A 25,433-nucleotide genomic window follows, 5' to 3' on the forward strand; every position below is an offset into this window, starting at 1 on the left:
TAGAGTCGGTCAATGGTAACACATGCCTTTAATCCCAGCACTCAGGAGGCAGATGCAGATGGATCTCTGTGAGTTTGAGACCAGCCTGGTCCACAGAGTAACTTCCAGGACAGGCTCCAAAGCTACAGAGAAACCCTGACTTGAAAAAAAAAAAGCAGCAACAACAGAAACAGCAGCAACAACAACAAAATGAAAAAGATAAAAAATGAAATCTTACTTAGAAAGGTCATATAAAACATTAAGATATGCTGATAAACAAGTGGATGCATCTAGAAAACGTCATATTGAGTGAGGTAACTCAGACTCAGAAAGAGAAATATCATATGTACTCACACAGAAGTGGCTTTTAGACATAAAGCAAAGAAAACAAACCTACAATTCACAATCCCAGAGAACCTAGACAATAATGAGGACCCTAAGAGAGACATACATGGATCTAATCTACATGGGAAGTAGAAAAAGACAAGATCTCCTGAGTAAATTGGGAGCATGGAGACCATGAGAGAGGACTGAAGGGGAGGGGAGAGAAAAGGAGGGGAGCAGAGAAAAATGTATAGCTCAATAAAATCAATGAAAAGATATGCTATTAAAATAATATTAGAGTTTTTTAATTGTATTATTTTGATATCTAAAAGCTTTTTGCTTTTGCTTTAAAATGTTCTTAACAGCATAGTTAAACAATATAATTCTTCTTCCTTCCCTTTCTTTCTTCCTCATTCCTTCAGCCCAAGAGACTTACTGCGTCACTCAGAGTGGCCTCACACCTGGAAACCTCCTGCCTCAGCATCCTGAGTACTAGAATTATGCCACACTTGCTTATGCCATAATTGTTGACAAACCCAAAGGGGAAAATTCAATTTCTCTTGGATTATCAGGGAGTTAAACTATTTGCATTGATATTCTCTTTTTATGTCCTATTGATGCGACCTTGGGGTACTCTGTTGAATAGATGCCCTGAAAGTAGCCACAGATCCTTTTTAAACCATCTTCACATATTAAGGATTTACATAGTGTTTTGAAGTCTCAAAAATCTACTACATGACAGCTACAAGTGGTCTGCAGATACTTTCCATTTCTATCTGTTGTCTGATTGATCTCTTATCCTAATAGTTAAATTATGGACATCTCTGAGTATCACACACAGTAAAATCGGTATTATTTGACCTAACCTAAATTTACTGTGATCTATGCTAAGCCATTTTCATCTTCTTTTATCCTGATTTCTTTCCTCTTTATCTTCAAATCCCTCCGCTAAGAATTTCAGCTTAGTACTTTGGCTTTGAACACACTCACATTCATCACCATCATTACCATCATCACCACCACCACAGTCAGCAATTCTTCTCTGTCATCTCTATCTGCTATAGAGTAAATCTCCAATGTATTTACTCCCATCCATCCCCATCCTTACCGTTATAACTCATTCCAACCCGAATACAGAACTTGTTAGTAGTTCCTGTTACTCTGTCTCCTGTTAAGACAGTTTCCTGGTTCTCTATACAAAAAGATTGATACTAACATTTCAGGTTGGCATTTACGCTCTCCCTGTTACAAACATTCAGCTACTTTTCAAACCTCATCTACTATTGTTATCACACAGCCACCTGTGGGACTGACAGATCACTGTTTGCTGAGAACAGTGTTCTTTAGCCTCTAGGCCATGTACACGCCACTCCCTGACAGGATAACCTCTCCTGTATCTGTTTTTAGGAACCTGACATTTTAGGTACATCTCTAACATGGCCTCCTTCACAGCATCTTCTCTGATCATCTCAAAGAAATGAATTTATCCTCTCAAAGCTTTTGAGTACTCCTTTCTAGCCTTATCCATTTATTTATTTTTAAAATAGTGATTTTCATGTACATATACTCTCATGTAAAACACAATAAATTATCTTAAAGCAGAAACTGGTGTACTTTGCCCAAAACAAATACAGTATTTGTTTTCTAGGATACCATAAATGCTAAAGCTCATAGATGTAGCCAATTTACTAGAACTTGTTGCATTATGAAAATGTACTAAAAAGATTATGCTAAGAAGATATAAATAGCACTAAGGTAAGAGGAACAGATCATACATTTTGGTCCAGACTTTAGTTCATTATAGTTGTACCTAATCAGCAAGTTAAGTGTGGGAATTCAGGTAATCTACATAGGATCATAGCCAACAGATACTTTCAAACTGACAGTTACACTAAATGATTTATAAAATTCTTGATCTTGACTATGAAGGAGGATAGGATGAAAAAATTCAACCTACTTGCATCCAGTTCATCTATCATGCAATCTATGTACATAAAAATAATTTTAAAAAGATTTATTTTTTATGTGTGTGTGTGTGTGTGTGTGTGTGTGTGTGTATGCACGTGTGTGCACGCTCACATACATGCAGAAACATACGTGTGGATGCCCCCTTGGGGGCTGCAAGAGGGTGTCGAATCCACTGGAGCTAGAGTTAAAGGTGGTCAACAAGCTGCTTGATGTGGGTGATGGGAATTGAACCTATAGTCCCCTACAAGAACAGTATGTACTCTTTATGGCTGAGGATTCTCTCTAGTCCTCGACTTAGAATAATTAGTTATTTATTTTTATGTGCATAAATGTTTGGTCTGCATGTATGACTCTGTACTGCATGCATGCCTGGTGTCCATAGAGGCCAGAAGAAGAAACTGGATATCCCAGGACTGGAGCTGCTATGTGGGTTCTGAGAACCCAATCCTAGTTCTCTGAAAGAGCAGCCATTGCCCTTAACCACAGAGCCATCTCTCCCGTCAAAGACCTTGAATTCTTAACATTTGCCTTTCCCCATCCCCCTCCCCCCTCTCCCTCTCTCTCCTTTTTTTCCTCCATCTTTCTTCTCTCCTGTTATACTAGACCTTTGTTAATTCTGGAATATTATTATTTGAAATGGAAGCAAACAGATTATTCGAGGCTATACCAAAACTGGTCTTGAGAGAAGAAAACAGTTTGGAGAGATTAAGAAGAGGTTTGGTGGAGAAGCGTGGGATCTAGTTGCTAGAGCAGAGAAATGTAAGTGTAGTGCAAATACAGGTGAATGAGTGCTGTAACAAAACCTCAGTAGACAACATACTTTTCAAGAAAGCAGTCCACTTGTCTTATACATTTACAATGTCTATTTATTATTTTGGTGTTATGAAAGCATTTTAGGAGAATGGGAATTCCTTACAAACAGATGATGGCTTGTACCGAGAGTAATAATATTTAAAGTTGTTATGGCAATTGCACATTGGGGATTGAGTTACCTTTAATAGCTATTCACTTATTTTTGTTCTTTTGATCTACTTATGCATCCATTCATTGTCTTACCCACTCATAGACTAGTCTAAAGTCCCGGAGGTGCATACTCATTAACTCTGTGAAACAGATGAGGTGATGGGAGAAGAGGCACAGAGAGGAGGCAAGTCCAAGCAGGGCAGTCCCCGCTGGATGTGTCATTGCATTCTCCAGATGCTTGTCTGGCCCACTTCTTCTCGGGAGTTCTCTTGCCAGCTGCCAATCATCTGTATAGTCTATTATATTGACTGACACAAAGCAATGACATGATGCCCTTTTTTTGTATAAAGCCATAATAAATAATTATCCTGAGCATGGAGCACATGGGACTCACTGTTCACGAAGACGGCAAACCTCAGGAAGGACAGGTAACGTTCCCCTTCAATGGGGTTCCAGCCAACGTCCGGGTATCCTTTGGCCAGAAGCATGGGGCAGCTCTGAAGGCCACAACCTGCCAAGTAGGTTACCACCTGCCAAGAACAGCACAAAAGTGATGAGTATCTATTTTACTCAGTAGGATGACTACTGTGTTAAAAATTACAAATAAACAGAAAATAAAAAGAAAACAAGTTTCAATAAAGGAAAGCTGGATCTGCTTGAGCAAGCCCTGGTGAAAAGAATGGAAATGAGCCACCATGGAAAACAGGATAGCTGTTTTTTTTTTTAAAAAAATTGTAAAATATAGCATTACCATATGATCCAGAATTTTACTTTTGGATCTATACACAAAAATTACAAATACGATCTTGACAGATCTACAATCCAAATTCACAGCACCACAGTTCCTAACTGCTAAAAATATAGAAGTATCTCTCAGTGATGTGGGAGTGTCATATATCAATCTGTTGATTTCATTGGTTAAGCAATAAAGAAACTGCTTGGCCCTCATAGGTTAAAACATAGGTGGGAGGAGTAAACAGAACAGAATGCTGGGAGGAAGAGGAAGTGAGCTCAGACTCGACAGCTCTGCTCTCTGGAGCAGAGACGCCTTGCTCCTCTCTTCCGGGCAGAGATGCGATAGCTCTGCTCTCTAAGACGCACGTGATTCAGCTCCGACCCAGGATGGACGTAGGCTAGAATCTTCCCGGTAAGACCGGTGCTACACAGATGATTAGAAATGGGCTAAATTAATATGTGAGAATTAGCCTAGAAGAGGCTAGATAGAAATGGGCCAAGCAGTGTTTAAATGAATACAGTTTGTGTGTTGTTATTTTGGGGCATAAGCTAGCCAGGTGGCTGGGGTGCTGGGGATGCAGCCCCGCCGCTCCTACTACTACACTCAATGAGCAACTGGGTAAGAAAAATATGGCATATGCAGATAATACATTGTAATCAGCCTTAGAGAGGAGGGACTTCTCATAGGCTAGGCCCGCATATTGGACGATCCTTGAAGATACATTAAGTGAAGTAAGTCAGTCATGCAAAGAAAATACTGTGTGACTTTAACTCAGGAAAAACCGAAGCAGTCAAAACCATATGGGCAGAAAGAAAACTGGCAGTTGCCCGGGGCTGCAGGGAGGAGGGAGTTGCTGGTAAATGGGCAGAGTTTGTTTGATGAAATGGAAGGAGCGATGAGATGAATGTGGTTCTGGGCGTGTAGCATTATAAAAGGCCTCAGTGACTCTGACCTGAGAATGGCGAGGGAGTAAACTGTGCATTTTGTGACAATGAAAATAGAAACCCCCATGCATTCAAGGCCAAGTTCGTGTGAAAATCCCCCTTGAACGAGCCGTGAGATCTGCATTTCTAGGAACTGGACACTTCTGATTTCTAGAAACTAGAGAGAGCCTGGATATTTTTAAACCCCCTACCAAATAATTACATACTTTTTCTTATAATCTTATAATTGAGGGCCCAAGTGCAGCACAGCCCCCCCCCTTCTTTGGGGGTATATAATTTAGTAGATTTGGAACCAGAACCTCCAGTTCACATTTGTTTGCAAGTAATCAAGAAGATTATGATCATAAGAATAAATTGTCAGTTCATAGGTTTCCCCACCTCTAGAAAGAGGAATTTTACCAGTCTGTAAGTTGTGTGCACATGCCTAGAATCTCAGCACTCTGGAGTGGGAGGCAGAAGGATCGGGAATTCAAGGCACACAGAGAACCTGAAGGTAGCCTTGCACTCCATGAGGTCTTGCTTCTTTAGTTTTTTATTATCTATATAGTTTTAGGTCAGGATAGTTTATTTGTAAGCATATAAGCATGTGGAAAGTTACAAAGATACGAGAGTGCGCCCTGTGGGGCCAAGGTTGGCAATGCTCCCTTGACCTTGGTAATCCATGGTCTTTTCGTGGTACTTGGGTAGCCAGGGGTCCTGACTCGAGCTCTGGATCAACACCGTTTAATGCCAAAGGCCAAGATGCGAAGGTTGGGGTGGCCAAACAGAGGCAAGCTAAAAATTAAATTGGCAATTGTCTCTTTGCTTTTAGACTGCCAGACACAGCTCGTGAGATCTCAGGCTGTGAGTCACAGACTCCAGATTTTGCCCACGTTTTGCCAGAAACCAGGGACAGATACCAGCAAACCAGCTGCTGCTGAGGATTGAACTGCCACACTGCTTTTGACTTTGGTATTTTGTGGATATGTGGGGAAGAGGAGAATTTTGCTCACACACAAGAACAGAGGTCTGTGTGTGTGTGTGTGTGTGGTGTGTGAGGTGTATGTGTGTGTAGTGTGATGTGTGTGTGTGATGGGATGTGTGGTGTGTGTGGTCTATGTGGTGTGATGTGTGTGTGTGTGGTGTGTGAAGTGTATGTGTGTGTAGTGTGATGTGTGTGTGCGATGGGATGTGTGGGGTGTGTGTGTGTGGTCTATGTAGTGTGATGTGTGTGTGTGGTGTGATGTGTGTGGTGTGTGCATGTGTGGTGTGTGTGTATGTGTGTGTGTGTGATGTGTGTGGTGTGTGTGATGTGTGTGGTGTGTGTGTGTGATGTGTGTGGTGTGTGTGTGTGATGTGTGTGGTGTGTGTATGTGTGGTGTATGTGTGTGATGTGTGTGGTATGATGTGGGTGGTGTGTGTGTGTGTGGTGTGTGTATAGGAGACAAGCGATGTTCCTTTATCACAAGCCTTTAGGACCTAGGGGAGTAACTTCTAACCTTTTTTCCTCTGGTAATCTCATTTACTCTTCTTGCAGTTGGGAGAGTTGATGAAAGTTAACCCTAAGTCACATCTGATTTTTTTTAACGTCATTATAGCACCAGTTGTTGGATAAACTATTATTTGACAAGCTCAGTAAAAGATACTTCTCCTACTGAAAAGGAGATTATTATGTAAAGTTAAAAAATGACAGGCTCAGACAGACAAATGCCACATGTTTTGTTGCATATGTGGGAGGTAGTTTTTAACTTATGTACATTTGTGTATGATGTGTGGTGTGGTGTGTTATGTATGTATGTGCATGGTGTATGTGGTGTGTGTGTGTGTGTGTGTGTCTGTGTGTGAGATGTGTCTGTGTCTGTGATGTGGGTGTGTGGTGGTAGTGGTGTTGGTAGTGGTGGTGGTGTGGGTGGATGTGATGTATGTGTATGTGCATGGTGTATGTGGTGTGTGTGTATGATGTGTATGGTGTGCCTGTGTGTGTGTGTGTGGTGTGTCCGTGATGTGTGTGTGTGGTGGTAGTGGTGCTGGTGGTGTTGGTGGTATGTGTGGGTGTGTAGAGCACACAGGTATAGAGAGGCCTATGTGAGAGAAAGGAGAGAGCAGAGATAGAAGAAGAAGGAACAAGAGGAGAAGGTATTGGAATATATATGTAATGAATATATATGTAATGAATATATATGTAATGTAATATATATGTAATGAAATATATATGCACAGATACACACAATAAAACACATTTCTTTATATGTTAACAAAAATTTATTAAAATAAAGATCCTTTTCCTGACTTTGGCTTTTACCCTAGTGATATATTAGGGATTTAACTAGTCCCAACAGGAATGCTTACTGATTTGACAAAATGATTAAAATTCTACTTATATGCTGTCCTCTCTTAAAATATTATCAGTTAAAAATATCTCCTAGATGTTGCAAAATACCCTGAAGAACTAAATGAAATGAATGACTCAAATACACTTTCTGCTGAATTGTACCACCCCAGATTTATGCACTGAGACTCTAAGCTCCAGTGTATGAGAACATCATGGAGAAAAGACCCGTGAAGAAGACACTAAGTAGAAAGGGGACTTCTCGGGTAGCGTCCTTGTCAAAGGAGGAAACAGCTGTGCAAAGATACAACACAGATACTTCTGCAGAAGACAGGGCAAGAAGGTAGCCATCTGTAAACCAAGAAGAGAAGCCTGAAGGGAAATCAAAGCTGATAACAGTTGGTCTTGGCTTTCAGACTGGATAACTGAGAAGATTAACTTCTGATATTTCAGTCATCCCGCCTATGGACATGTATTACAGAGGCCCCGGAAGATGAATGTGCTTTAACACCTCAAAGTAAATGTACCCAGTTAGAAATAAGTGACCAGACACAGGCGTGTAGTCTGCCTGTTTCACCATGGGTCTCACGTATTATTCGTTAAACACATCTGACCCAACGTCCTAACACAGAACGTCAGTAAATTATTACTGGGAAATCATCATCTCATCCTACCAGACATGGTTCTGCAACTCGGATGACAATTCTCTGTCATGAGTGAGACATCAGGGACTTCATGACTGGTACCATCGTCCACTTGTCTGTGTGCCTTCAGACACCTCTGTGCTACCCCCTGACCTTAGAGGAGCGTCTAATCGTTTGACATCAGAAAGTGACGTTGTTATTTGCAGAGTATATGCTCAAGGGTTATGCAATTGAGCCACAAACATGTAAAACAAAGTTTCATCATATTGTAAGTTTCTGAAGTAGTGTGTTAGATTGCTTTCACACCCCTCCATGTGACCTTTAGGGTGTAGGTTGGGCATGCCTGCAAGTGAACCAAAGCAATATTTGATTAATGGCTGCTATTTGTCTTCCCTAGGTCTTCTGGATTCAAACAGTCCTCACACCTGCCGTGTCAATATTAACCGAAGTCAGCACCCACTTGTGCCTGGATTACCGAAGACCACTCTTAGCAATTCTTCTCACCCAGCTCTTGTTTCTATTCCAGTCAGTTTCCTTATTGATTGCAATCTTCAAAACCACACCACATATTATGTTGCTCCCCCACTGGGGGACTTTGCAGTTTCTGCTACTCATGGTTCTCCAGTGAGGTACTGTAATATAATTGGAACAAGCATGGGTTCTTGAGTCACTTGCCGTGTGGCACTGAGGACATGACCTGATCCCATTTCCTTGCCCATAACTTCTGAGCAATAATAATAATAATACAATGACTTCTTCTGAGAGTCACATGAGTTAACTTGTGGGATGCACTCAGAGTGTAACCTGGCAAACAGTGATCTTGTATGAACATGAACTTCTATTATTAATAAAGTCCAATTTCCGGCCACACCCATCACCTTTCTCACCAAGCTTGCATACACTTGATGCTTCTGCCATGTTTGGCTTTCTCACTGTGATAGACGGGGCATTCCTGGCTGAGCCCCAAACACTGCATGTTTCCCTAACAGTGCAGTTGACAGCTTCTGCTCATCCCTCAGTGGCTGCTTTCTCTAAGTGACAGCTCTTCTCCCTCTCAAACCTGCTCACAGAGGAGTGTGGGTGGCCTTTGACTTCTTCCACTCCTTGCTCACCCCTTTGCTCTTCTCCACACAGAGAACTCAGATTGTTAATCTTACCAGTCGTCATCCACTCAAGTCAATACTTTCATGAGTGGCATGCTAGAAAATCTTCCAACTGAATATTTACCGAAATCCCACCATGGCCCACTATGATCATTTTCTTTCCTATAAACTTGGAACATTCCACTTACTAATTATTAATACAGCACCCCCAGGGAAGATGAAGACAAAAACTCGGTATCAAGGGTGGAGAACTTTCTAGAGTGGTGATTCTAAGTCACAGAGCACTGTAATTTTTCAACCGTAGATAGTCACTATTAGGGACTGTATTCACGATCCCAGTAGGGGGCAGCAGTGTGCATGTGGCCAGCACATTGATTTTACAACCTCCTGTTAGAACTATTTCATACATGGACGCATGAATTAGATCACACAGAACTCTTCTTTAGGGACCACAGGGATTCAAGTGATGCCCATGTAGAACAGTGACATGGGGCCTTCACATCTGAAGAACACAAATGCCCACACTCTCATGTCCAAGAAGCCGATTATCCTTTGTCATAAGTGACCCTTGGGGCCTATGGTGGTATACCAGGCACTCATATTACACCACACTTTCACCAATACAAAATGGACCTGAATGGAAACCTAGGTGTTGGTTTGTTTGTTCTCTGTGTGGCTGCAATAGTTACAAGAAAAATAAGATGTTGCCTCCCAAGAACCAGTTACCTTCTCAAGATCCGGTTCTTCCAAGCCCAGTGCTAACTCGTTGTTGTCCATCACCGAGGAGGCTGCCACGTCCAGTGGGGTGGACCCCCTCATCGATGGGGAAGCTGAGGATGGAGCAAAAGAAGCGGAGCATTAAGGCCAGCTGGGTCAGATTTAAGAGTGCAGTGCATGGATGTGGACAGGAGAGGGCAGCAAATACATTGAAACCTGGCCCATGGGGCACAGAGGCAACGGGCTCAGCTTTAGAAAAGCCTTGTTTGCTGTCTTTCCTTGTCCTGCTCATCACTGTTGGGAATACTAACTAAAACAGAATCACCCTACAAAATGGGTTGTAACCACATAGTTTCACAAAACTTCTTGGCATCTCCATTTCGTGATCACTCCAAAGGCTCAGGGGCCTCCTTCATTGGGTCCAAAGGACTTGGAAAATTTTGGGGCTAACACTTGGGGTTTAAAAACAGCGTCAAACAGCACAAGTCCATATAGTTAAATTAGGGTACCAATGCTGTCTCTGATACATATTTTTGATTTACAATTATGAAAAACTTCAAGCGACATTTTACAAAAAACCCAAAAGTAACAACAAAAAATAAATGCAAAAACAAAAATAACAACAACAATAAAGCTAATAGCCTGAGGCTGCATTTGACAAACAAAAGGAAAGTGAGATTTCACATTTCCAGTGTATGTGTTTGTGTAAACTCATTTGGTTTATGTCCAGCATGGGGAGCCAGGCAAAAAAATGAGCTGCTTTTCTCGCAGCGGTACCAAACTGCTGTTTCTCCATTTCCATTCTCCCTAGCTGCTCTTGGCCAGGCTGCTATGCAGCTAAGGGCAGACTTTGCTGGTTGGCTGGTGGGCCAGGAGTGAATCCTGCAGCCAACTTGCCAGGAAAGGATTGGATCCATGACCTTGGTTTTAAGAGCTCTGCTCACTGATGAGCTGAGTGGGCTGGGAGAGAATTTGTCCTCGGAGTAACCCTCCATTCCAGGCAGCATCTCATAAACTATAGGCCACTGGACCCGAGAGAGGAAACTGACTCGGGCCCCACAGGCAGTTGGTAGAACATCTATAGAGAAAGTGGAGATCACAGACATGGCTTTCACACACTTGTTTGTGGGACAGGTTGGTCTTGTTTCGCACTTACAAGCATCATCACATACACGCTGATTCTTTGCCCTTTCCTCCTAAGGAGTCAGGAGGGAGAGCGGACTGCCTGGGTCCAAAGGTGGAAGTGATACCGTGTGCCACACGTACCTAGGCCCACGCTGCTGTTCTCCAGCAGGTAGCTTAGATGCTCAAACATGGCCTTCTGATTTTGCCGGCTAATTCGACAGAAATAGCAAAGGAAGCGACAGCAGCTAGCAACCATTTTGGGGAAGGCAATCTGTGGGCAGAAGCAGGAAGTATTAGAGAGAAGAATGTATCATGAGGCCTTCGTGACCAGTTGGGGCTTTAAAGGAGGCTTAGGTTGAAGTCTCACAAGCTATGAATTGTTTGGAACATGAACTTTTTCCTTAAACCTCTTCTGCCTAAGATGTTTCTAGGAAGGACAGAATGCCTAAGAATCTTGCTATAGTCCCCAAGACCTTTCCTTCAAAGGAAAACATTTACCAGTTATTACCCGCCTCCTTACACGTCCCACAAAACTGCACCACCACATGGCCACTGCTTCCGGGTGGAGTGAGTTGAATGTGGGACGGTAACATCAGAAACAGGGCTGGGGAATCACAGAAACACAGTGCCCAACAGTCCATCAAAACACAGGTCCTCTGGGCCAAGGGTGGGCCCCACAGTTAAAGTCTGAAAGGCGCCGGGTGATGGTGGCGCACGCCTTTAATCCGAGCACTCGGGAAGCAGAGGCAGGCAGATCTCTGTGAGTTCGAGGCCAGCCTGCTTTACAGTGCGAGTTCCAGGACAGGCTCCAAAGTTGATATTTCCTGTTTCTGTGAACATGTCCCCCAAGTAATGTGGCCTCAGTCACTGCTCTTCTACTGGTGCCCAAGGCACTTGTCACCACACACACATACGAGTTGGCATGGAGGTGTAATCATTCATCACTTGATTTGCTTGCCTTCCCTGCTTAACAGAGGGATTAGTGAATCTGTGGCAAGCTATAGCTTATTCTGGATCTTACAATGCTCAATGAACAATGTCAGAATCCTAGAAAGGTCTTAGCTTCCTCCCTTTAGAATCACGGGAGGAGCTCTAAGAACAGTTCTCAAGTCCGCAGTCACTGTGGCATCCAGATGTGCTGAGGATTCTGTGGGGAGATTTAACTCTTCCAAGATGATGGATTGTGACCTGGGAGTATGAGTCGAATAAACCCTTTTCTCCCCTAAGTTGCACTTGGTCAGTGTTTTTATCACTGCAACAGAATAAAATGAGAACACCACTTATCCCTGGGATTGTGGCACTCTAGAAATTGTGGCGTTTGAAACCACACTCCATATTTTGCCTTCAGAAGTCGCGCAGTCTAGATGAGTCGGTGGATAAAATGCTTCCTGCACTGGCGTGAGGACTCAAGTTGTGATCCCCGTCACCCACATGAGCAAAGTGGGGATAAGCCCACCTATAATCCCACCATTCAGGGGGCAGAGAGAGGGGATCCCCAGAACAAGCTGCTTAGGTAGACGATTTGAATTTGTGACATCTGAGTTCAGGGAAAGACCCTGTCTCCATCAATAAAATGGGGAGCCATCTAGGAAGAGAGTTTATGTCGACTTCAGGCCTCCATGTGTATGCATAATTGTGCATACACGCCTACACACGTGCATCCACACGCATGTGAGCATGCTCGTGTATATGCATGTATACTACATATATACACACATGCAAAAGCAACAAAAAGAAACCATTCATTCTAAGTAAGATCTCCTGAAAACTGGAATAAATTCCCAGTTGCACCCTATGCCAGAAGCAATGGTCCCCTTCGTGGATCCTTTTGGCTCTGTAAAAATCTTTCCTCCCAGGGGAAAAACTGAGGCAATAGATACCCAAGCAAGTACTCCTGCCCTGAGAGTCAAGTTCTTGATAAGTATGGCATTACCTGTGATTTCTCTGTACCCAACACGTTCACCATCACCTCCATCACCGTCTCATGCATGCCAAGGACTCTCATTAGGTTGGGGTGCTGGTAAAACACCTTGTTGTTCATTATGTCCCTAACAGGAAAACAGGAGGAAGAAAGAATTCAGCACCTGTTGCTCTTCTGCTATGAAAATCCAGGGATGAGAACACACAAATACAATTTGGGTTGAGGAATATTAAAATGATAGGCTGAGAAAAATAATAAGAAGGCACTAGGTCACAAAATGCATATGGATTCTTTTAGCTGACATCAAAAAGAAGCACAAAATATTTCTAAGTGCCTTTTATTTTTTAAATGTTTATTTCTAATAATATTTAAACAATTCTCCCTTTAATTTTTTTGCTTATAATAAATTCTAAGACCATCTAAATCACCGGATTTTTCTTTCTCTGTGTACCCCGGAACTTCTTTTCTTTCCATGTGCTGTGCTTCTTTGTACTCAGTTTCTTAACGACAGAACTACACATTTTTCTTATAGGAATTTCGCATTTGATACCATAGATTTGTGGATACCATTCTGTCTTCAGAAAGCAATGGCATGAACACGCAACAACATCACACCTTCACACAATGTCACACAATGACGCTTAGGCAAATAGAAGTCTGGAGATGCAATAGTTGCCTGAAACTTGGCTGGGGGGGGGGGGAGGGCCTATTTCTGCAGCTCATTTCCGTCGTATAAAAGTCTCTTCATTTCTATTACAATATTCATCTTTGCAAGTGAATTTGGGGAATGCATGCATGCACATACCCTTTCTTTCATGAGAATCATGCAAACCACTTTCCTGGTCCTTAGTGATGCTTCTGTAGTTTGCAAGCCCAAGGATGGGGAGGAATGTTGCTTTTGAGTTTAAACTCATGTGACACTGTGGGCTGACCACTGAACCTCACTGGCACTTCTTTTCTCCTCTATGTTCTGCACTGAAAGGAAATTCCCCTGGCACCAAAGTTGCCAGGAACTGTCTTGTCTCCACAGTTCGTGAGGCAGATCCATGAGCTACTGTCATAACTGAAGGCATCTCAAAGAACAAACAAAATCAATCTACATTTTAGAACTGGGAAAAAGGGGCCAGTTGGGAATATCCCAGATGCCTCTGAAGATGCCCAGCCAGAGGCTCCAGTGATCAAATGGTTTCTCTCTCAGGTTAAGCACATTGCCCTCTCCTCCAGACTTGTTTTCATGACCCCATGTAGGCTATTTTCGTAAGAGTCTCTAAGAATCCTGTTCATTTCTTTTAGTAATGCTCTTTCACCCTACACAGCAGGCAGTTTGGCGTCTCCTGTCACAGAGGTAGCTCATGCAACAAGGATGTACCGCCACAAGGAGAGAGAAATCTCTAGAAAACTGCACTTGCTGTGAGTGACCCTACCCCAGCCCGTTGATCATGAGAAGCTCCTCTTCCTTGCCCATCCTGACACTGAGGAGGGACCGAATCTGGCCCAGGGCAGCCAGCAGGTTGATGGTGTCGCTCACGGAGGCCTGGCTGATGGTGTAGGTCTTCCGCAAGGCCTGTAGTAACTCCCCAATGCTGTCATACTGTCTCCGGAGGAGGCTGAACATAATCCTCACCAACTCTGCATCCTGGATTTGGTTCTCCTGGGCCCAGCGGATCATTGTCTGGGAGACTAGTTCCTTCAGTGTTGCTGGAGGGAGAATAGGAGAAGCCACTAACCATGGGTGCCCAGAGCAGACAAAGTTAGGTGGTACAGAAATTCTCCTCAACTCTCAGACATATCAATAGCTTGTTCAGGCTAAAATCTTCCTTATTTTAAGGTTGAGTCATGGCATGTATAAAAGTAGAATATATCATCAAGACATAAACATGTTACCTATACCACAGTAAAATAGCAAAATTATATTCTGAAAAATGCAGTTCTTATTTGATTGATGTTTGGATTTATACTGAAAATTGAATAAAAAATAAGGCTCTGTCTGTGCCTTCAGGGAGCTCATAAGCCAGTTCTGTACATTTTTACTTTGTGATAAAATTTTATTGTTATTGCATAATATGATGCAATAAATACTACAATGGAGGTACTTACAAGTGCCATGAGACAGGCTGCAGAGCAGCTGTTTTGGGTGAGCCAAGGTGTGAGGGTAAAGCACTGGCCCAGGCTTCTTTAGAACAAAGCAAATGAAACACTGGTACTTAACCATCGTAACTACTGTCTCTAAATATATTAGAGATATCCCATGGCAGGGACTGAGTAACAATTCAAGAACAATAAAAGCTAACAATTCAAGAAAAACAAAAGGTATTTTAGTTGCTATGAACATAACATGTATTTGGAGAAGAACAGAAGTGGACTGAGAGGAAATGACAATGTTTGAAGACTTGTAGCCTGGGCATCTGACCATCACATATGGAAATAGTTTCTTTGTACTGGATCTTTTGCAGGAATTGACTGATGCTTCAGGGTGAACTACCTCCATAAGCTCGGAGAGAAAGAAACCACTATGGTGTTGAATTTGGGATTTATTGGGGTTCATAGCCAGGTCCACAAGTACAGAGGAAATCAGCTAAAATGAGACCAGCTGAGAGCCTTGTGGTGAATGGACCACATGGCCCCGAAAACTGCTGACTAACTTCGCTTTGGGAAGAAACTAAGAGGCACAGGCTGATCTAAGTTCAGGCGGTGAAAGGAGACAGGCTGGGACAGCTGGGTAGGCAATTTTCACCCCTTCGTTGCCTACACCGTTTCAGAAGATTCCACAACAGTGGAGAGAAACACTGATTAAAAACTGTAATTGTGTCCAGCTCTCACACCGGCATCACACTCCTGGAGGCTATGGGTTGTACCAGATCCTTCATTCAGGCCAGGTGGTAAAGTCAGAGCTAAGAGGACAACTAAAGACGTTCAATCCACCGGTGAAAGGATTAGGATGCCTTCTGTAACCTGTCATTTCCAATGGCTAAGTTTTCTACTCCATATGACTATACATAGCAGATGTCTGCTCCACATACACTCTTGGCTCTACCATAGGCTATAAAAATAGAACTTAGTCACCAAAGCTTTAAAAGATCTACATGTAAAGGATTAATTTAGCTTATTGCTGTGTCTATCAACCCTGTGGGTGTTTCAGGTTCAGGCAGGAGACATAAGTTGAAATAATTAAAAAAAAAGGATACACAGGCTAGAGAGAACCACAATTAAAAGATCTTGCTGACCCTACACCCAAGGCTTAGGGAAAAATATCATGGGAGAGGTATTGGAAAGACCCTAAGAGCCAGAAGTTCAGGATGACTACTACTAGATACGGTCCCCTAGGCATGACAGGGAAAATATAACTATGAAATATCCACAAGCATAATCACAACAGCAGCTGACGTGCCAACGACAAGGGAAATTCCACACGGTCCCATCCTTAGATGAAGAGCTTTGGGTAGTCAGTATCTGCAGGGAGATGGAGGATTAGTTTTCTCCAGAAATGAGTTCCTGCATAGGATATCCAACCTCAAGTGGTCATATACATGTATCGATAAGCAAGAAGTGCATATGAGTGGCACTTAGAGAGGGGGTAGTTTCTCTCTCTCTCTCTCTCTCTCTCTCTCTCTCTCTCTCTCTCTCTGTGTGTGTGTGTGTGTGTGTAAAATAATAATTAAAGAAGAGACCATGACTTTGAAAGAGAGGGGCTAGGAAAAGTTTGAGGTGAGAGAGAAAGTGAGAGTGATGTAGATAAGTATTCATGTATGAAGCTCTCAAAAACTTAAAAAGTCTTCCTTAGTAGGGACTTAGCAGTAATACCTGTTAGCATCTGTACCATCCGGGGGGAGGATAAGATATTAATGGGCTGCGTTGGGCTTTTCTCAACAATCTATTTCCCTGTTGAATCATTGGCAAAGTGATTCCACCAGCCCCGAACCTCCCCTCACCCCGCCATCCCCAAATGTCACAGACTATTACTAAGGCTGTTAGTTACTCTATAACCCAAAGGGAAGAGCCTGTTGCTGAAGATGCAACTACTTATGTCATCAAATGTGGAAAAATCAACCTGGAATCGAAAGAGAATGTTCATTCCTACTTACTGGCATTTGTGGGAACGGAAAGTCATCATCAGTACCACTAAGATACAAACCTGAGACCTACAAGGCTGCAGGATATCCTGGCGCAATAGTGACATGATGATGTGTGAACAGTCACTTTTTAGATGGACTTAAGGGCCACTCTATGAGATGGAGCCCATACCTGACATGGCTAAAGAGCCCAAGAACCTTAGATTTAGATAGGTCATGGGCCTAGAGGAATACCTACCAATATAATTCTGCTAAAGGAATGTTGCAATGAAATGGGTCCTAATGACATCGCTATACCCACAGATCAGTGCCTTGCTCAGCCCTCATCAGAGAAGCCTCTTCCTGCAGTAGATGTAATGAAAGGGATCCATAACTGGGAGATGCACAGAGTGTGAGAGACTTTGGAGCACCCAGTCTTAAATGGACCATTTTCTTTTTAATTAACTGCCCCGCTCAAGGCTCAGGGACCGATGTGGAAGAGAAGGCAGAAACGCTGTAAGAGCCAGAGGTGACAGATGACTCAAAGAAAACAGCATCTTCCGTACACAACAGGGCTTATGTACTTATAAACTCACAAAGACTATAACAGCACTCATGAGATCTGCACAGGTTCCAACCAGATAAAACCCCAGCACTGAGAAAGAGAAGTGGATGCAAAATCCCACCCATAGCCAAAGAGCTTCCTGCAATTAAAGGTTGGAAAGGGAAAGTCAGGTTTCTTCAAGGGAATGTCACTGGAAATATCACCCCCATTCCAGGACAGGCCCCATACTGAGAATAGTCAGTCAAGAAAAAAAACAGAATTCATGCCTTGTGTTTGTTTTTTTTTTGTTGTGTTATTTTTTGTCTTACTGATTTTCTTTTGTTTTGTTCAGCTTTTTGTCTATTTTGGTTTTCTTTCTTTTTTGTTGTTTTCCTCTGTTTGAGAGGTGGGGAGGATCTGGAAGGAGTTATGGGAGGGGAAAGAACATGACAAAAATATATTGTATAAAACATTTTTAAAAATTAAAATTGAAAAAGAAACGTTTTCCAGGTGCATCTATTCTTATTTCTTCTTGTTAAGATAGTAAGAACAAAGGAAATATGCAAAACTGTAGAAACTCTTGCACCTGATACCAGTTGTATAGTCCTATAAATAGTACTTCCTTTAAAGTGCACACTCTGGTATGAAGTTCTCACCGTACATGATCAGATCCTCCACAAAAATAACACATAGCATCACAGTCCCTGCCACACAGGAGAAGCCATGATCAGGTAGAATCATTAGCTCAAGGCTACTTCTTTTGCAATAGGAAATTTGCAGTCATGAAACCAAATAAATGTTAGCATTTCCTTAATCTGGCTTTGTCTCTTTGAGTTGTTGGTCAGGGAGTTCAAGAGACTTCCCAAACTGTATAGGCTATATATAAGACAGAACACACAGAACACATACACACACACAAACACCCCTGCCCCCCAACCCACACACATATACACCCCCACACACATACACCCCCCACATACACCACACCCCCCACATACACACACACACACCGAGAAAGAGAGAGAGAGAGAGAGAGAGAGAGAGAGAGAGAGAGAGAGAGAGAGAGATTGTCCTTGGTTCCTTCCCAGAACTTGAAGGTAGATCCTAATGGTGAGGATACCACATACTTTGGACATGGGACCCGGAGGAACGGAGCTCATGCTGCCTTGGAAGCCTCCTTCCTGAAGACCAGTTCTCCTATTACTAGAAGGTGCTGTGCAAACTGCCAAAGGAGACAAACAAGCAATTGTCCTATTTAGCTATAAAGGCTGTGATCCACAACAATGAACGTGACAAGATATCCCACAGGGTGCAATAATGGCACTTATATTTTAGGGGTAACCAAGAGCCATGTAATTGGACTGCAGACCCACACAACAGAAAGGAATCCATTCTCGGTACTATCAGCAAAGCCAATTACTCATTGCTGGTAAGGTCATGGTCCCTAGAGGAAAACCTACTACTGCCACTTTTCTAAGCAGTATAATATCCAAATATATTCTAAATGTTTATCTTTATTCCTACAGATAAATGTTGCTCATTCCCTTCATCAGAGAATATTATTCTTGTCGCAGATGGATACTATCGCAAAAGTCACAACTGGTTAAAATGCAGAGAATTCTGTGGCTGCCAACCCTAAATGATAGATACATCTATAGTACAACCTCTACATCTAGGTCCCAGGAATATAACAGAAGAGGGAGCAGAAAGGTTGGGAGAGCCAGAGGACAATAATATCTTCTGTTAAGTAGTACCTTTTCTATAGGACAGGAACGCTGCACCCATGAACTCTCAAGAGTATGGTTGCCTAAACAAGACCTGAATGATGACAATATCAGTCAACATGCCAACATGAACAGGGCAGGCTCATGGAGCTCCACCCTAGATGAAGCATACAGGTAATTACTGGCTATGGAGAGAGGGAGATTAAGTTTTTACTAGGGACAAGTCCCCTGATATAATCTCTAATCTCCAAGTAGTCAGCCCTAGACACATGTACATATAAGAAACACTAAATGAACTCAGCAGGTTGTATTCAGAAATACACATGCATGCATAATAATAATAATAATAATAACAATAATAATAATGTTAATAATAATAAGGAGAGCATGAAGTCGGGAGGGAGTATGGGGTACAGGAAAGTTTGAGGGGGCAAGGGAGCGGTGTAAATATAAATATATTACTTATGCATAAAATTACCAAAAATAATAAAAAATCTATATTCAAAAGAAATATGCTTTCTTTACTGTGTTAGATCTTCTGTATATCTGAACATATGAAAATTAGAATAATCAGTGTATAAACAATGCTGGGAACATACTTATGAACATTAACTATTAATACTATAAATAATGGTAGTTGCGAAAGTTTACAGATTAGAGGCTCCAAACTGTTTAGGCAATTGGGAAGGTCATAACATTTCAAAGATATTATTTGCTGTTTTAACTATATATACATTGGCTCTGATGGTAGATAAGAAACGATAGTTGAAAGTGCTAGCTTATGAAAACAGACGGCACCATACTTAACCTTATTCCTTATCACCTGCCTGGGAAAACAGTCAATTTTACATGGGAATGTCTTGAATGAAGAACCAAGAATCTTATCAATAAAGCTTTCAAGATGACCATTTAACCCTGGAGACACAATGATGATAAGCACAAAGCTGTACATCAGCAGCCAATGTTTTTTTTTTCTTGAGGAAAAATATTTGCATGTGATTGAGTTACCAGATAAACTAGCCTCTTGTCTGCTGGAATGCCTTTTAAGTGAGAAGAAAAACAACCTGTTGCTAATTGGTCTTGGAAAACATAATTTCTTCAAAAAGAAATAATAAGTTTTTCACTTTTAAATGCTAGTATTTACTGCAAATAAGGAAATTTGAATTTCAGATGAAAACCAGAATTCTGGCAAACGTTTATCTGCACTGTGAGCTTTGACAGCTTCTCAACACTTAAAGATCCCCTGATTAAATTACTGATATTAGCAAATGTGATTTGAAAATATTTTATAATGAACTGTGTCAACAGCTGATAACTCTGTATTACTCAGGGAAATAATGATTTCCATAAAACAATGCATGTAACTACAAAAAATATGTAGCAGCACCAACCAACAATCTATGATGGCCTTTATTTCAGCTGAGGTATGATATGTTTTGGTTTTATTTATCCTATCCTCTAACTATTTCTAGATCTATGCCCCCTTCCTTATCTACAAAACTTTGTGTTCTCTCTCTTTTTAAAACCCATGAAGTCCAATTTATATTGCCCCTATATGTATGGCTTTCCACTGGATTGTGGCCATCAATCAGGGGCTACCCTCTTTAAAAAATTGGCTCTCCCTTTTATGGTAGCTGTCAATTATGTAATAAAGCATAAAATCAAGTTATTTGAATTTTCATATATATCAAGTACCTTTTGAGAATCTACTATTCAGTCACTAGGAAAGACTCTCCACAAGTGCACCAATAAGCTATAGAAGTATTAGTTCTCTCCTAGTTATATTTATATTTGAGGCTATTTTCTCCACTTTATGTCATATGAGAACCCAGCTGCCTTTCAGATAATAAATTTCTAAAAAAGCATATTATTTCTTTAGCTATTTTCAAAAGAAAATTTAACTATTTTATAGAAATATGTTGTTAAATATGTAGCTGTATATTATAATTATTTTAGATGAATTAGTAATGTTACAAAATATTGCAGCCTTAATTTTTAAGTAAGTAAACACTGATAGATGTATACAGCCTAGGTTAGAGCTGTAAGACTCTATGTAATAGTTAGGAATCTATAGAATCCCCAAGACCAAATACTTTGACACCCATTGCTGGGTGGACAGGGTCTATTATGAAACAAAGGCTCTCCCTAGAAAGTAAAGCTTTCTCTCCAGCTTGGGCAAAGCCCACTCCACCAGGCTGCGTGATTCTGATTAGTGAGTAGAGCCCTTCACCGGCCAGCTACGGTGAAGGATGTTCCGCTGCTCGCTTCTGGGTGGATTAGCGATAAGTGCATGAAAGTAGGACTCCTTGCACTGAGAAACAGAGCGAGGATTAAAGGATGACTATTTTGAAAATAGAATCCTGGAACTTAAGGGCCCTACAGTGCTGCCAGCTAACTCGAAGGGTCCTGAAAGTTTTCGCCTTCATTGGGCTAAGTTTGGGTGTAAGACCAGTCATCTTCAGTGAAGGGAGAGCTGTGCCTGTGTTATGCAGTAGCTGCATGACTTTATTTGGCTGGTCCTGTAGCCCTCATGGGACACACAAGGAATGGGCAGGCTGCAGGTGGGATGGGGGAACTTAATTCTTCAACCCCAACATCAGGGTATCTTCATCAGTTGCAGATGGTCTCAGCAGTCACAGAGGCCATGGCATGAGCTGCAGGAGTTTCACTGTAGTGAGCATTCAGAAGCCAGGGTTTATGTTATGCACATGTTTCTGATTGTCCTCAGCTAAAAACCAAGTTGCCTCCTGTGTGTCACTTCTAAATTAGCTTCATTATCAAATGTTATTTTATGGGGATTTGCTAGGTGTCGAAGATTGAGTTCAGTGCCTCTATGAAACAATTTCAAAACACTATTATTGCTCATAGGACCTTAGCTGAGGAAATTCAATAATACATGCAAGGAATTTGGGCATATTGCCAAATCAGTTTCTAAATATTTATGCTTACACACCCATAAACCTGGACTGCTCTACCTTGGTCAGAGAAGCTTTCTTTTTTTGTGGCCAGTAGTGAATGCAGAGATTAGTAACTGTTAAAAGTGCTAAAAAGGAGAGACTAAGTGCTCAGCCCTAACTGGGATATTTTTGTTGACTACTCCACCACTGCACCGTGGTTTGGGAAATGTCGTGGGAGAGGGGGGAGGAAGAAGGGGAGAGCTAGAGGATGAGGAAGAGTGCAGTGAAATGCTGTCTTCAAGACATGACTGGGCTATCACTATCAGGAATGCACACAGCTGTGGTTGTTTGCACTAAATGCAAGCACCAAGCCTCAGTTCTGGCGTAGATAGGGGAGGTATATATACTCCAGGCTCCGCTCTTAATGAGGACTCACTACCAGTTGATTGCTGCCAGAGAAGGGAGAATCATTCTTTTCTGCCGGTGTTCCCACTGGTAATTTTCCTGTGCTCCAGTGGGTGGCCCTAAGCCCATGGACCTAAAGACAGCACTCATCCTACTTTGTGAGCTATCTAAAAAAAACAAAACAAAACAAAAAACAACAACCCCCCCCAAAAAAAAACCATAAAAGAAAGGAAAAAAGAGAGGGGAGTTACAGATAGATGTCTCAATGGTTGGGAGCACTTGCTGCTCATGTGTTAGACCTGAGCTCAGCTCTTAGCACTCAGGTTGGGTTGCTCAGAGCCACCTGTAACTCCAGATTTAGGAGTATCTGACTCCCCTGGCACCTGTGAGCACTGGCACTTAGGTGTATATACCGACACAAAGAAATACACATTTGCAAAATTAAAAATAAATCTCTAGAAAAAAAAAGAAATGAAATTAGTAGGGAGACATGGTGGGGGATATGCAGGGGAGTAGGAAGAAGGAGATATGCTTTTTTATTTCATTGTATATGTGAGTGGAATTTTCAGGCATTAAAAACAATTTAATAAGTAAAATAAAATAAAAATAAAGTCTTCATCACAACTGCTTAGACTCCAGATTTCCATTACTTCAAGAGGATGTTGCCAAGTGCATCCAGTGATTCATCTCATGGAACTTTTAGAAAACAATAATACTTATTCCAAGAACAGGATGAAGGAACAAGGGGAGATATGTAACTAAGCCTCTGTTTTGTGAGGAGCAGAACAAAGCAAATTGTCAAACAAAACATTGAGCGAAGTGAATTGTGTACTGATTTCCCTGATGAGATTATTATTATTAATATTCTAATTCACTCAATTTTTGTAATTAGTGTAATGTAGACAGGCAATTTTCTCAATCTATGACTTACACGGCACCTTTAAAATGACTATTCAAGCTAACGCAGAACGGCAATATGCTGAATGTACTGTATTGCTTAGAAAGACTGGATTGCTAGGGGACATCTTAGAAGATGATGGCTTCTTCACCTCCAGACTTTTGGACTAGTCATATATTCTGCATAAAACCAAGAGTAGAGTGCCTTCCCATTAGAACTTGACTTGGTGTATGCATTTGGGAGTGTCTGATTCAGCTGTTTACTGCCCCCACCTGTTATTTTATAACCTGCTTGTTTGATTTCAGAACTCTAAGCCATTCACATGTGACCCTTACAGGAATACTCCCTAGTCACCTGCCATAGCCACAAGTAGTCAGATGACCAGCTCCCAGTGCCAGCGACCACAGAAGAAGGGTCATTTGCTCTCACAGTGCATGTTTGATGCTAAGGCCGCTGAAGTTTGGACCGTTCAAATCTTTCTTAGGATGTATCTTTTCCTTTCTCTCTAAATTTAGGTAACGAGTCAAATGCTCTTCACTTGATGAACTACATGCTTATTATCAAAGGGTAGATGTTGGCCACTGGCAAAGCAAATCCCACACCTGTGCTGCTAAAAGTCTGTGGGTAGTCTTAAATCTGGGTCAACTTGGAAGAAAAAATATTCTAATCACATTGAGGAAAAGAAACAAACAAACCTGCACTGTACTTAGGTTAAACTCAGAAACTCAGAAAATGATTTATAATGTTCACAGGACAATGGAAAAAGAAAATTATGTGCATTTAAATGATGCACACCTATTTTAAAATCCCAGAGGATTGTAGGCCAGTGTGTGGCATGCTATAGACAATCTGGATGTGTGAACAGATGTGGATAATTTCCAAGTATAAGATGCCTGTTTGTATTCTAAAGAAAGGCTGCGGATTTGGTTGGGTGAGGAAGTGGGGGAGAAACTGGGAGGAGCTGGGAGGTGGGGAGGAAACCATAATCAAAATATAGTGTATGAAAAAAATCTATTTTCAATTAAAAAAGCAAAAAGATAGGAGCTGGTAATTTACTATTGCAGCATTTGATAGCAGCCTCTGTAGGTCCCCACATTGAGGGGCTGTGGTAGTGATGGTGGTACTGATGGTATTTGGAACTCTGTTTTCTTCTTTCCTACTGTTCCTAGATTGAACAATGGATCCCCAAGTGTGAAAAGATGTCCAAATCCAAATTTGCAGAAGTTTTGTTACCTTACACATCGAAAGGGACTCTGCAGATGTGACTAAGAGGAGGATTTTGAGCCAAAGAAATTATTATTGTGGATGGCTTGGGGGTTCTTTGAGAGAAGAGGCAAGAGAGTCAGAAAAGAATGGAAGAGGCAGGGGTCCTAGAGGAGCCATTCGCTACTCAAAGAATGCAGTGGTCCTCTAGGTGATGGAAAAAGCAAGAAATGACCCTTCAAGAATGCAATCCTGCTCAGTCACTTTAGTCTTGTAACTTCTGAAACTAAGATAATAAGTTTGTGCTGGTTGTAGTGCTGGCAGGCTTAGGGTAGCTTGCTGCAGAAGCAACTAGGAAGCTTGTTCACTGTGACCGATTCTAGGTCTTGGGTGGAGGACATTTTTAAAACTCCTTTTTGAGGTTAAGAGTCTGTCAGGTTGTTGACAAAGCCGAGATCTCTATCCAACTGGCCCAGAGCTTAAGGCCAAACTAGAACTATCATTACGCACAGAGAATACCCATTGTAGAGCTGTTATGGATTGATGGGCAATACCCAGAGATCATATATGGTGCTCACTAGGTCTTTCATGCAGCCTGCTCTGCCTCTACCTCTGAACATCAAGAGCTATTACAACCCATATCACCACTGAGACCAACCACTGAGTAAGTGGCAATGCTGCCATTGATAGACACACCCTACACACCAGCATGCAGAACTCACCTGACTCTTCTATCTTAGCAGCATTCCTGTTCTGTGCAGGGTCCTTCTCTACCTTTGTGCCATATTCCTCAAGGACCCATCTTTATTTCAACATAGGCTCTATTAACTTGACATAACCAGAATCATCACTGGTGAATCATGGATAGGCTTATAACTAACTTTTCCAATCAATCAAAGGTGATCTCAGGACCCTTTATTAGAACATCAAGAGAAGTTATTCTGCTCATCCTTTGGAGTAGGTAAGGAGTGGATTTAAGGT

General features: G+C 41.8%; 1 protein-coding gene across 1 annotated transcript in view; it reads right to left on the reverse strand.

Annotated features, from left to right (window-relative positions):
• Ryr3 (ryanodine receptor 3) overlaps positions 1–25,433 on the reverse strand; it is a 522,546-nt gene that overhangs the window by 140,397 nt on the left and 356,716 nt on the right. Inside the window, exons 39-43 of the mRNA XM_041678998.1 lie at positions 14,157–14,430; positions 12,745–12,859; positions 10,953–11,082; positions 9,696–9,799; positions 3,629–3,764 (exon numbers count right to left, since the gene is read on the reverse strand). Coding sequence (XP_041534932.1) covers positions 3,629–3,764; positions 9,696–9,799; positions 10,953–11,082; positions 12,745–12,859; positions 14,157–14,430 — 759 coding nt within the window. The remainder of the gene's footprint in view (positions 1–3,628; positions 3,765–9,695; positions 9,800–10,952; positions 11,083–12,744; positions 12,860–14,156; positions 14,431–25,433) is intronic.

This window comes from Microtus oregoni, unplaced genomic scaffold (assembly GCF_018167655.1).
Source record: "Microtus oregoni isolate MIOR12 unplaced genomic scaffold, Mior012 000031F_ref0000149, whole genome shotgun sequence".
NCBI classification, from domain to species: domain Eukaryota; kingdom Metazoa; phylum Chordata; class Mammalia; order Rodentia; family Cricetidae; genus Microtus; species Microtus oregoni.